Raw genomic sequence first — 14,135 nt, forward strand, 5'->3', positions numbered from 1 at the left:
GTGCTCAATATTTTCGGTATGAGGCAACAGGCCAGGCTAGGTGAACAGAAATATTCGCTACAGAGAAGCAGTTCCCTATTTGATTACGTGTGTTAGTGTTTGTTCGGTGTATTGACTTTTTAGGTATGAAACAGACGCACCGAAAGTACGAAAATAAAGTACACCGAAAATTGGGAAATTACAGTATTCCACAATCACATGGTGCCAATAAACATATGATGCGGGCGATTTTAACCAGCCATGATGGGCAAAACTTACCGAGGAGTCGGTGAACCTGCAGGTGTTAGTAATACCGTTGGATGCTGGCGTTCCGTACGTCACTGCTTGCGGGCATACACTGTTGCTGCTGCTGCTGCTGCTAGTGGTGGTGCTAATGATAGATGCTGGTGTTGGAGTGTCTGTTAGTTGGTGATGTGAGCTGTGAGACTGGCGCACTGTCGCTGGCAGCATCTGAGGTCAGCATGCCGATGTGTGCAGAGTAAGTGGTTGTGAACCTCCGCATGCCTGCGGGCCATCACACAGACAGCAGTAATGCACCACACACGCACGCACGCACGCACGCACGCACGCACGCACGCACACACACACACACACACACACACACACACACACACACACACACGTGAACGTACAAACGCAAACATATACGCACACACATGCATATGCACACGCATGAATACGCATGTAAAGACACAAACACAACACACACACACACACACACACACACACACAAACACACAAACACACATACACACTCACACACACACACACACACACACACCACACACACTCACACACAGACACACACACACACACACACACACACACACACACACACACACACACACAACACAGACACAAGTACAGATACAGAGACAAAGAGCACGCAACACCACTCAATAAAGGTTATTACGGAAAAAAGGACACGCTGCATTGAGCAAAGTTTAATGTAGAAACACTGACAGCTCTGGGCTAGTCTCCTCGCCTCAACTGAAGAAAGGCAAGAAAATGCTGTTCAACGTTCATGTACAATAGAGGTCATGCGATCACATCGCCAGCTGAGATGCTTTGGTAAAGTCTTGGACTCTCAGCACTGAGCTGCACTTGCACCAGCAACTCATGCTGCATACTCGGCGCCATCAGAAAATCCGCACACCCTCTCTCTCTCTCTCTCTCTGTCTCTCTGTCTGTCTCTCTGTCTCTCTCTCTGTCTCTCTCTCTCTGTCTATCTCTGTGTCTCTCTCTCTCTGTTCTCTGTCTCTCTCTCTCTCTCTCTGTCTCTCTCTCTCCTCTGTCTCTCCTCTTCTCTCTCTCTTGTCTCACTCTCTCTCTCTCTCTCTCTCTCTCTCCTCTCTCTCTCTTCTCTCTCTCTCTGTGTCTCTCTCTCTGTGTCTCCCTCCCTCCCTCCTCCCCCTCCCTCTCTCCCTCCCTCCCTCCCTCCCTCCCTCCTCCTCCCTCCCTCCTCCCTCCCTCCCTCCCTCCCTCCCTCCCTCCCTCCTCCCTCCCTCTCCTCCCTCTCTCTCTCTCTCTCTCTCTCTCTCTCTCTCTCTCTCTCTCTCTCTCTCTCTCTCTCTCTCTCTCTCTCTCTCTCTCTCTCTCTCTCTTCGAAACTCCGTCAAAATAAGTCTATCGCGACAATCGATACACCGTTGGAAAGGTATTGAGCTCAGCTTTCCAGCGATATAAAGTTCTTCGCGATAGGAAAAAGATTGACGGAGCGGCGATGGTGTGAACACGGAATTCACGGCACTGAGCGATCGTGAATTTTTTGTTCATGCATTCGCAGTTTTCTGTTGCCTGCCAGAGGATTTCCCTTTGGCACAGCGCATGCGTAATCATAATGGACACCAGCGGAAGCACTTGGATCTCAGCTTTGCAGAGCAGTTTGAATCGTGAAAATCGGCTGAACTGGAACAAGAAACCGAAAAAGAATGTGAGATCGAGTTGCTGTGCCTTTCCGAGGCATCGTGAAGTAGTTTCGAGTGGCCATAGAAGTTGCACCGCCCTGCATATTGAGATGAGAGCTACCAGGATGGATTCGCTTGGTTCTGATCTTTCCAACAAGCCCAGGATGACGAAAATCCATCAAGGCGAACTGAATTGAGAGAAAAGTGTTCGGACCTATGCGCGAAAACGACACCAGGAGAGTCAGTGCGCTGGAAAAGGCAGTTTGCTGGAGTAAGGGGTCGTCGCAAAAGTTTTTTTGTCGTCCCTGAAACGAACATGATTCGTTTGGGGGGGGAGGGGGTGCGAGCCAAAATCGCAAGTCGACCGACACTGTACATATGACATGTACATGCATGCGATTTTCGTCGTCCAGCATAGCAAGCTGTGTTCGTTTCAGAGGGAGGGGAGGGGGTCCGAGTACGAAATGAACGATGTTCGTTTCAGGGACGACAGAAAACTTTTGCGACGACCCCTAAAAGGGGTCAGCACGGAAAGGGTTAAAGCACATTGAAATCATCAAGTGAGGACAGGACCTACCAGCCATCGATCATTGGGGTCCACTGCCACAGCTGATACCCAATTATTATTGCGACTCTGCCATAAACAAACAAACAAACAAACACGCATACACACATGTGCACATGCACACGAACACATTCACAAGCAAGCATGTACACACACACACACACACACACACACACACACACACACACACGCACACACACACACGCACACACACACACACACATACAGCGCGCGGGGTCACGGTCCATTGGGATAAGACTTGAGAAAGCCAAACATCAACCAGCAATGCACCACCGTCCACAGTTCCATTCCTAAAGAGGTTACAAAGTTACGTCATCAGTTGAGATGCCTTTTGTATGAAATAGCTTAACTGTGGCAATACGACTACAAAAGCTTGTGAATGGAGAAATCGAGCATGGGCGACTCCTGGTGGGACTAACATGGCGCCGCTTTCGTTCGACCGGCCCAAATTTCTCGAGCACAGTAACCCCTTAGAACGTGAAGAATAAAGTCAAGAAGTTTTCTATGTTTTCGGAGGAAGTCTAGTACAGTGCGGATCGGCTATAGGGTTGTCGGCTATAGTAATATACCTCTTATAGTGATCGTATTCTCAAATTCACTTTCGTAAACCACCCCTTTCTATACATATCGGATCGGCTATAGTAATAATCGGCTATAGTAATATATCGGCTATAATGATACGATTTCTTTGTCAAAATGATTTTATTGCATACATTTTTCATCGGCTATAGTGATGATCATAACAAATTATACATCGTACATGGCGAGATCTGATCGCGGCAGTCAGGAAGCACTGGTACGACTATGATAACCCTCGGAGGAAATTCGAAATGTTTGGTGTTGGCTGTGCTTGTTGTTCCGGGGCATCCTCGAGCGAGAGTGGAGGCAGTAATGAGTACCAGCGCTGAAGCGCTACCGTGGTCTCTTCCGAGATGTTGGAGAAGGCATTCAGGTACAGTAAATATCGGATATAACGTGCCCCTTTGATTTTCGAAAATGTATCACTATATCCGGTGCATCACTATAGCCGATTTGCATGTTTGACCGACACATGGCACATGACTGCACATGAAATGATGCGTACACGCTGGAAAAAGCATGCTGAAAGTGCATGCATGCTCCGCGGACTGTGTACCGGTGCATGACACAGAGCAGTGCATGGCAGTGCAGTACGAGTACAGACTGTACATTGTACTACTTCGATACATCATGTGGCATGGCTGCTTCTTCAGCGTGTTCTCCAAAAAAAGCCTGAGCTGGATCCGTGCTCACGTAGATCGTAGATCTACTCGGTGTCCAACGAGTTGCGTAGAGCCAGAAATAGACATGAGTGGCTGTGTACGTGAGTTGGCAACATCATCGTGAGAGGCAACACAGCCAGAAACGGACAAGAGCATGCAGAAAGATCACTCTTGATCATTATATGCGATATTTTCCTGTACATTTGATATGGTTTGCTTCCTGAAGGCCATCACAATAAGCGATATATCGGTATAGCCGATAATAGTGTATATAGTGATATTTTAGCTGTATTTTTTCAGATTTGATTTTGATTTTGACGTGTTCTATCACTATAACCGGTATATCATTATATCCGGTCACTTTATAAACGATACTTACTGTAACAGCGAAGACGATCAGGGACGCAGAGAAGCTTCCCCGTGACATATGACATCACGCGTCGATCGACCTGCCACTTGGAACGGTTTCAGCGGTGATGAGTCGAGCGATGGCGACCCAGACTGAGACTCTACTCCCACTAATCGATCCTGTAGATATTGTTGATATGTCGATTGAATGTGTTGAAGTGTTTCTCTTCCAAAAGAACACATTTGTTGAGCACAACAACTCCTTGAAAACTCATGTCAAAAAGTCAGGAGGTTTTTTTCCCGCAGGAAGTAGCTCTGCGCTGCGCGTACTGCACAGTCACATGCACAGCACGCTTCTGCACGCTGCACTGGTTCGAATGACACCATACACGCATGTGTCAGGCATACCTAAGTATGCAGATCGCCTGTAGTGATATATCGCCTATAGTGATATTTTCACGAAAATCAAACACCAACGCTATAGCCGATCCGTACTGTACATGTATACTAGTACTTGAACGGGAACCCTGTAAACTCATACCGTGGTTATCCGGACCCGGAAGTCAAAGGTACTTCGGTCTACCGGGCACCATTCGGGTGAGTTTCAGTGGAGATATTACGACTTTTTTAGGGACTGTTTGTGGAAATAGTGACGTCATACGCCATATCTATGGCCTTTCCCCATCAAAATGCACGTGATTCGGAGTTTAAGGATATTTCAAAGTTAGCAGGCAGTGCCCGGTTCCGGACCGCCCGGATAACCGAGGCACAAGTGTAGTTCCTTCTCTACGCAGAATGCTCTATGTCTATGGTGGCGGAGTGCGGACTTCACAACAGTACGGAGAGCAAGATAATAGCCATGCATTAGAATGTATTCAACCCAGTAAAGGAAGCACAACGACATAGGGCAGCCACGGCTAAGAACAACAACACCACGGACACACTGAAATAGGCCCACGGCGCCTTGCCAAATATGGAGGTGAGTAAGCTGAGGTCAGGAATACAGTGTAGTAGTAGTAGTAGCAGTATTCATTATTTTAATAGGGGAACCCAACAGACGGTGTCGTCTTATTACAGGGAGCCCTATGAATGATTGACACGATTGAACAACCTCTGAGCGAATACACTGTTCAACACTCCACACACGGCCATGCCCGGGTGGCTGTGTGGGGTGTTGGCGGTGCAAACTATGGCATTTAATTAAGCAATGGGCTTATAGGCCCTGCTCACCTGTGACGAGGAGGATGCTAGCGACGGGTTTGGCACGGTGGGAGTGATGCTGTGACAGCAGGCACTGCTGCGTGAATCTGGACCAACATCAGCAAGAGAACGGCACACAACAACCGCGCACAGAAACAGTAAGCGCCAGACGGACAGGAAGACTGCAAATCACATCGATAGACGTAACGGTGAAAGAAGCGTACGAGGCACGCATACGGTCCCACAAAAAATGTGACGGACAAACATGAAAACAGAGAGTCACATCGACGGATGGTGGCGAGATAATAGCGCACGACGTCAAGAGTACATAACCCCCCAGAGTGTGCAACGCCTGATCCAGCTCTGCATAGGGTCTTGGTCGAGCGGAATCGGATCTTTGCGTCATACTACCGTACACATCTGAGGGGAACCCGGGGAGTCGCGGGTACTCTTGGATCAAAAACAATGGTGCCCTGCCTCGAGACCGGCCTTGCGCTGGTGTGAAGTGTACGCATGACATCAGAAGATCCGATTCCGCTCGACCAAGACCCTACACAGAGTTGGATCGGCGTTGCACACTCTGGGGGGTTATGTACTCTTGACGACGTACGCATTGAAGTGCCACATGATTTAAGTCAACGCTTGTGTCATAAAAAATAAAAAATAAATCACTGCTTGCGTCAGACTCGGCTAAAGGCCGAGTTTCCCGCATCCGTAGGAACCCACCACCGTTCAAGGATCAAGGCGCAGATGCAGGTCCTAAAGCGGTGGGAGGTGAGTAAATCAGCTCACCAGCAAGTGGTCAAAGACCGAAAATCCCATTCACTGCATCCATGTTTTCCTCATGCTTGTGTCATAGCCAGAGCGCAAACAAGGACTCCTACTCACCCCAGAGTTTGACAGTGCCATCATCAGAGCCGGAGAAACACTGCTCTGATGTGCGCGGTCGTGAAACCACACACAGTGCCTGCTTGCTATGGCCGTCAAACTTCCTCTGAAGTAAACACACAGAGGCACATGCATGCGTATAGGTTGCGTTCAGTTGGGCAATTCCAGAATGAGTAAGTGCTACCCATTCTGGAACAGGAATGTGTGAGAATCACCTGACCAAACAAACGCACCTGAATCAACTAGGCATCCCGTGACCAAGTAACTGCATGATTGTCGTTGTGGAACGGCGTCTCCCTGCTCTTTTACCCGGCTCCAGTTTCATGAAGAGAGTCAAGGTACTTCTGAGTGCATGATTAGAGGGACTTGAACCTGTTCTGGATTGAGACTGCTCATTCAAGCGTGTGAGGTAGATAGATAGATAGATAGATAGAGAGAGAGGGAGAGAGAGAGAGGGAGAGGGGGGGGGGGAGGGGAGGGGAGAGAGAGAGAGAGAGAGAGAGAGAGAGAGAGAGAGAGAGAGAGAGAGAGAGAGAGAGAGAGAGAGAGAGAGAGAGAGAGAGAGAGAGAGAGAGAAGAGAGAGAGAGAGAGAGAGAGAGAGAGAGAGAGAGAGAGAGAGAGAGATAGAGATAGAGAGGTCAAAACAACGGACACCAGTGACTCACGGTAAGACGTTCCCTCTCCACATCCCACACATGTATGCATCCAGATGATGAGGCGGAAACAAGGTGCGTGCCCTGGTTGACAAACCACAATACAGCAACAGCAACAGCAACGCTTTGTTTTTGCACAAGGAGGACGGAAGGCAGACAGTTTCAGAGATCCCACTACACCACCAGCAGCACGGACTATCCAGTAAAATACCTGGGCAAGGGAATATGGTGTCTATTAGCTCACCAGTGTGCACAAGGCATTGACGATCCGGCCACCACCGATACTGAGAGTGCAAGAACAGACACAAACGAACACACACACACACACACACACACGCACACACACACACGCACACACGCACAAACAGGATGGTTGTTTACGGCGGCAAGTCCGAGCACTGAACTGTGCCACGCAGCAGTTAAGTCCATAGGCTGGATTCAACTGGTCTGGCACACATAGCACATGCCAGTTGTGCAGGCAATACCGTGAAGTACCTTTGATCACATGACCATACGTGGTGCAACCTAGCGCAACAACCAAAACAGATACTGTATAACATGTAATTTTAGGTGTACTCAAATATCGGTGCAAAGGACCTGCCAGGTTTCAGGTATACCGGTAATGTAGAATTCGGTGACCAGCATTCCCTTCACATACAGTGCATACTCTAGTGCCGTTTAGATGTAATGTAAAGTTAGGTGCCTGGTTTCTCTACCGAAATTACTGAAACTGAAGTTACACCGAACATGATGTGTTATGCAGTATTGGACATCCACACTGGATTGCAGGGACAAGGCAGGACATGCTTACTCTGAAGGAGGATCCAGTGTCCACATGACGTTGGGCTGAGCAGCAGAACGGGACAAACAAGAACGCACGCGTACACGCATATGTGCGCGCACGCACACACAGATGCACACGCGGATGCGTGCGCACGCACGCACGCACGCACGCACACACACACACACACCAGCATGCGAACCGTTCGTTAGTGCATGACTGTCTCGCGTATGCGAGCGGCACTGGTCGCGGAGGCCGCGGACTCACATGACCAGTACAGGGCCAGTACATTGAGCACAATCATGTACAGTCAGTCGCTAGACTAGAGTACGAGTACTACCGTAAAGTATCGCCAGAGCGCCCCACCATCTCATCCTTTCATGGTCGTATTGTGGAGGTGGTCTGCTGTCTGTACAGTGCATTTCAAAACTATAGACGCGTAGGGTTTTTGAAATATTTCAAATTTGGCTGGAACTTTTTGAGAATAGTTTTCGGAATATTGCTCAGGACCGCTCCACAATTACTCTCATATAGTTTCTAAACGATTGGATAACAGACGCCCAATTTGGAAAAAATTATGCACAAAGTGATCACAGACTTTATGTGGTATAGATGCTGGCATAACGGTTTTTGCCTAGGTACGCGTCTATAGTTTTGAAATAGACTGTAGGTCATACGACATGAGCCTTGTACACATATTGCACGTTTTGCAGTCAATCCGTACCTTCGAGCGAACACCAGCTCCACACAAAACTCTGCCAAGGGTGACCTTAGTGCACTAAGATTCTCACATCATACAAACTTCGTTGCACTCTGCCATACGATTTTCCTTTCTCTGGTTGTAAAATCAAGGTGGGGCGCTCTCGCGAGACGGGGCGCTCTGGCGGTACTTTACGGTACATAAATCTACCTGGTCACGTCACCTGGAAAACAAATTTCAGGGGATTCAAGTGACATTTTTTATAAAATACAAAATTTGAGGGGATTTCAGGGAATTCCCAGGGGAAGAAAAACTTTCAGGGTTTTCAAGGGTGCTACGAACCCTGGCATGTGAGTGTTGCCGCTGTGCGGGAAGTCAATTCTGAGGAGTTGAGTCTGTCCTGTCCAGCTGACCTTTTCCAATGTAGAGATGGCACGGGGCTGGGGGGTATGGTCATTGGGCAAGACACTGCACAAGTGTGGGACATAAATCGTACTTTACCGGTTATAAATAGTTCTTTGATGACCAAAACCCGAACTACTAGTACGGGGGTGGGGGGAGAGAGAGGGGTGTAGTAGACTTACAACCGACATTAATTCAAGACTTTAAAGCCATGAGTAGGGGGGGGGGGGGGGGGGGGGGGGGGGCGGTGGGTCGACTTGCACAATACGGTATTCGTAGTCCCTGAAGTAGAGGATTGAGTACCTATCTTTGTATGAACTGGATGGCAACAGGGCTACTGTTCAAACAAAACCACCTCAGCAGCTTCCACATCTGATCTGTGGGCAAAGTGGTGACACTCACCTTGCCAATGGCGGGCGACTCGGCAGCTGAAACCAGAGAGGACCAGAGGAACGCTTTGATACCGCTGGTCGTGCCACTGTGCACGCAATAGAGAACACCGATATGCACGAACGCATACAGGCACACGCACATACACACACGTGCGCGCGCACACACACACACACCGACGCACGCATGCACACACCCAAACACACACACACACACACAAACACACACACACACAAACACACACACTACAACCATCAGCGACGTGCGATGTACACATCTTGGAAATTGGGGCGCAGACATAATTATTTTCTCACAATCAACATGGCCAGGGCGTCCGCAATCGTCAGAATATTTCCCGTTGTCCAGTACATCTCAACAAAAATACAAACAGCGAGCGCGCATACATGCTGCACAGAACTACGGCTATCATTCTCATATAGAAATGGTACAATCAAGTTCTTCTTTGTCGTTACTCGGTGTTTTCGAGCTTGAAATAAACTCACCAGAGAACATAACCAAAACCACAAGTACCAACTCGCTAAGCATAGTTACACAGTCAACCAGTCATTTTGTTGCAATCACTGCTTATCCATGCCGGTTCCTTTCTTCTTCTCCTCCCCTTCTCCCGTCCTTGCCGTGCTTGGCTAACACCCTCTCTCTTTGTATTGGCCGGTGTTCTCACTGTGCTATGAGATGCTGTAATAAATAAATAAATAAAGTAAATAACCAGTCAAGGCGCCCACCTGCCCCCCAGAGGACCACCGCAACTAGGACCAAGGGATGCCATTTCCAGCCAAGTGACCCTGGATAAGAAGACCACATGTACACGGCGACTGCGTTCGCAAGGTCCCCTGAGCAGGCGGCTAAGACAGGTTTCACTGCCTACCGTACTTACCTGAATATAAGTCGCATTTCTAGCACTAAACTTCAAGTGCAAACAAAGGGTTGCAATATACAATCGAGGGTGACATCATACACATCACATGGTGACACCCTACCTACATGGCTATATTGTAACCATATACAGTCAGACCTCGCTTATCCGCTCCTCTTTTATCTGGATCCCTCGCCATCCGGAAGAAAATCGCTGGTTACCGATTTACAGCACATGCCATGCATACATACAGCATGTGTGTTCGATTATCCGGTTCCCTCGCCTATCCGGATATTTTTTTGTGGAAAAACGGATGTGTGCGGTTATGCGAGGTCTGACTGTAGCTCAAACCTGAAGGGGGGAGGGGGGGACTTATCATCGGGGACAAACGGTTACCATGGCTCTGAAATACGGATACCAATAGATGCCCACACCAGCTTACCAGACGAGATAGTTGTCAATAGTGTGCAGCGCGTAGATGGATCCATGGCACACTGCAGATACAGAAAACAAGCCGCACACACAGGACACCCACGCATCAACAGCAGGCAACAGCACGGTCCGTACCGAGGCCACGTCCGGTCCGCTACAGCTGGGCCCTGTTCCCTGCACATCTTGCCCCTGCCCTACATAGTGACACCCACCCTACATCTCATTCCCACGGTATATCGGACAGTGACACCGACAACTCTAGATCTCCAGTGTGCCAGCTCCACAGCCACCTGCAAACTCACAAACTGTGCGATCGGCATCAATATTATGCCCGATATCTGGCTAATCAACGCAACTGGGGGAAGCCCTGTGAATCGACTCCCAGTGGACACCGAGTCTACACCACACGGAGCACATCGGAATAGGACACACCCATGCACATGCACACACATACACTCTCACACACACACACACCCACACACACACGCGCGCGCGCACACACGCACACACACACACACACACACACGCCCAGCCACACACCCACAATCTCGTGTGCACGCACGTGCGCACACACACTCACCCCCCTCCCCAACACACACACACGCATTCTCTCACACCTACACACACCTACACACATGCAGTTGACACTAACCGCTGAAAGTCACGGTGCTACAATTCTCCCCAGGTGCTGAGGCAGACGACGACCCTGCAAGAAGCTCCGCAAGTCTGCATAGCACACAGCATACACACACACACGCACACGCACACGCACACGCACACGCACACGCACACGCACACACACACACACACACACACACACACACACACACTACTACTACTACTATGATACAGCTACCCTAAACGGGTCACGCCGCCCTCCACCCAAGCATGAGCACTATGAGGGGCAGTGGCAAATAAATAGAATCAGCTAGCAGAACTGGCAAAACAGATGAAACAATGGAGCAGAACGGACGACTGCTGTACTGTAACAACAACCTGACAGCTACAGTGCCAACAACTCAAAATGAACAGGAAGGAAAAAAAAATTCAAAATTTCACGTCACGAAAAAACACTGTCCACGAAAGAATCCACCAAGCAAAAGGAGTGTGGGCATCCGAAATCCCACCAGGACTCCACTAGCAGTTCTTCCACGTTGACGATGTAAGCGGCAGGGCAAGGCCTCACAAATCCGACAGACTTCCACAACGCTTGACCAGTGCACTCATGACGACGAAAGATTGAAGTTTCAATTCCCACCATTCCGCCATTGGGACCTTCCTCTCCGCACTCGCTCGTCCACTCCACTGAAAACAACGAGTTGTTCCAGCACTCCACCAGCCAATCCGCAATTCCCACCACTGCATTCTTCGAGCTTGGATTCTTCACAGCACTCGAGGGACAGCTACTCCACTGCGAGTGGTGGACCACGGCCGACGCAGCAGTGACAATATCAAAGTAAATTGTCCTGCAAGCTACATCGCGATTCCGCGCTCCAATCATGCAGCACTACCTTGGCAGTGTGCGAGGGTGCTCCAGGGTCGACTCTGGCTACGCCAGAGTCGCCCTGGGCAGGCAGAAAACTTGGGAGAAAGCCAAGAACACGGAGCTCAGAAAGTGTAACACACACACACACACACACACACACACACACACACACACACACACACACACACACACACACATACACACACACACACACACATACACACAGGGTAATGCTGCAAGCCATGCCGGCAATTGGTTGCAATACAAGTACCGTCTAGACGCGAATAGAAGCCCCGGGGCTCTATTTTTCCAGAAGACACATTGAGAGAGGGCTTTATTCGAGAGGGGGCTTTATTTTGTTAATAGAAAAATCGATTGCTTCACCCTATTCCTGCTGATCAGTACATGTAGTGACTGCAATCGATTTGTTGTACGGTAGGTACCCTTGAGTGCAGTAAGAACACCATGCTCACTGTGTTCCACTGCACTTTGCGTTCCTTTTCATATTGAGTTCCAGTGCACTTTGTGTTCATTTTCCTCTCTTTTTTCATTCTAATTGAATTTTGATGTACTGTGTTTTTGCTTACCCGTACAAGAGGCTGTTCCCTGTTGCACTTGCATACCGGTACCGCACACGGTTCATGTACTGCGCTGCATAGCACGGACTCTGTGTGCTCGATTCTAGGCCCGGGCTTTTATACGAGACAGGGCTTTATTATTTCGACTCCGTCTGCCACACGGGCTCTATTCAAAGGGGGGCTTGTATTCGAAGGCATACGGTAGCCCCCCATCCCTTGGACGTCTGCAGGGTACAACGTTCCGATGAGTCTACTGTCAGCGACCTCGCATGTAGCGAATGTCCTTGATATAGTGAACTGTTGTCCACGGCCCAGTTTGAACCCATGCAGATTTGACCCTCCGTAGCCAACTCTTTTCGTTCATGCTGTTCTATAACTTATCAGGGAGCACGCGAGTCAAGTGCAATCATGCTGTCACGGGCTGCATGCAGCCAGGCAGGTAAAATATGCTCTCTATCGAAATTATACTCCTTTTTTTTTTTTTAACTACGGAGACTCCCTCGACTTAAGCGGGATTCACAGAAGCTTTTTTGCGATGCGACAGGCGATGCGACGCGATCTGCGACGGACGCGTGCGATGCGAACTCGCGAAATACCATTCACAGAAGAAGTCAGTGATCTTGCAGTTTTGGCTATATCACCATGATATTCGGGCGGTTTGATACAACTTGTACAAATTTATAGGCAACTCTTGAACCTTTGTACAACTTTGCTGTAGAAAAGGTCAAAATCGTACGCCAAATCGCTTGTCGCATCGCATCGCAAAAGTTGAGCCAAGCTCAACTTCTGCGATGGCCTGCGATGGCCCTGTTGCGGCAGTTGCGTGGGGTCCGCGATGGTTGCGATTTGGGGATTTCCCGGTTTTGCGGCTGTCGCATCGCGTGTCGCATCGCAAAAAAGCTTCTGTGAATCCCGCTTTAGGCTAAATGCCGATTCATAATTCATTTCGCGTACGGGAAACGGGTCGCGTCGCGAAAAAGTTGATCTGAGCTCAACTATTTCGTGTATGGGGAAAGTCATCGCGCGACGGTCGCGCGATGGCTTTCCCGTACGCGAAATGAAGTATGAATCGGCCTTTAGGCCCGTGGAGTATCCACAAATACAAGCATGAATTTGAAGACTCTGCTGCAGATATAGCTTAGAGTGGGTGTGAGTGAAGGCATGCATTTACAGCCATTGATTGTGCCAGATGTACATGTATCTTTATGACCACTTTTCTTTTCTTTTTTTTCCCTTTTTCAAAGTCATTGCAAAAAAATTGACACTTACGCAAACACTCCAATGCGTCCGAAATTGTCACCAGTCACCAGGACTGACCCGCACGGCGAGAACTCCTGACAGAACACGACGGTGTGGCACTGAAGCCGCTCTTTGCTGCACTGCATATTGTTGTCGTACGTGCTCCTCGCCTTCACACCCAGAACGACTTTTTCCACGAATTTTATCACAAGACAATTTATCGCAGAAGGTGGTGTCCCTTGGACAGTAGACCAGGGCTGTTGATAGTGAACACCTCCTGTGACCTCTAACTCAATCGGTGGTAGGTACTAGGTCGGGATGGCAGAAACCTTGCTGGCTAAACTCCTCCTAGAAAGAAACTACGGTCCAGTATACTAGTAGTAGTGCCAGTAATCATGGTAATGCGAGTATGAAATAATTGAAGCATTG

At 49.0% G+C, this 14,135-nt stretch overlaps 1 protein-coding gene across 1 annotated transcript in view; it reads right to left on the minus strand.

Annotated features, from left to right (window-relative positions):
* The window catches only part of LOC135825207 (THO complex subunit 6 homolog), a 28,510-nt gene extending 14,375 nt beyond the window's left edge, over positions 1–14,135 (minus strand). Inside the window, exons 1-10 of the mRNA XM_065337943.1 lie at positions 13,737–14,135; positions 11,056–11,129; positions 10,414–10,465; positions 9,110–9,185; positions 7,636–7,670; positions 7,069–7,108; positions 6,837–6,908; positions 6,171–6,276; positions 5,313–5,389; positions 2,485–2,541 (exon numbers count right to left, since the gene is read on the minus strand). Of these exons, the coding sequence (XP_065194015.1) occupies positions 2,485–2,541; positions 5,313–5,389; positions 6,171–6,276; positions 6,837–6,908; positions 7,069–7,108; positions 7,636–7,670; positions 9,110–9,185; positions 10,414–10,465; positions 11,056–11,129; positions 13,737–13,852 (705 nt within the window). The 5' untranslated portion in view covers positions 13,853–14,135. The remainder of the gene's footprint in view (positions 1–2,484; positions 2,542–5,312; positions 5,390–6,170; positions 6,277–6,836; positions 6,909–7,068; positions 7,109–7,635; positions 7,671–9,109; positions 9,186–10,413; positions 10,466–11,055; positions 11,130–13,736) is intronic.

This window comes from Sycon ciliatum, chromosome 9 (assembly GCF_964019385.1).
Source record: "Sycon ciliatum chromosome 9, ocSycCili1.1, whole genome shotgun sequence".
NCBI lineage: Eukaryota > Metazoa > Porifera > Calcarea > Leucosolenida > Sycettidae > Sycon > Sycon ciliatum.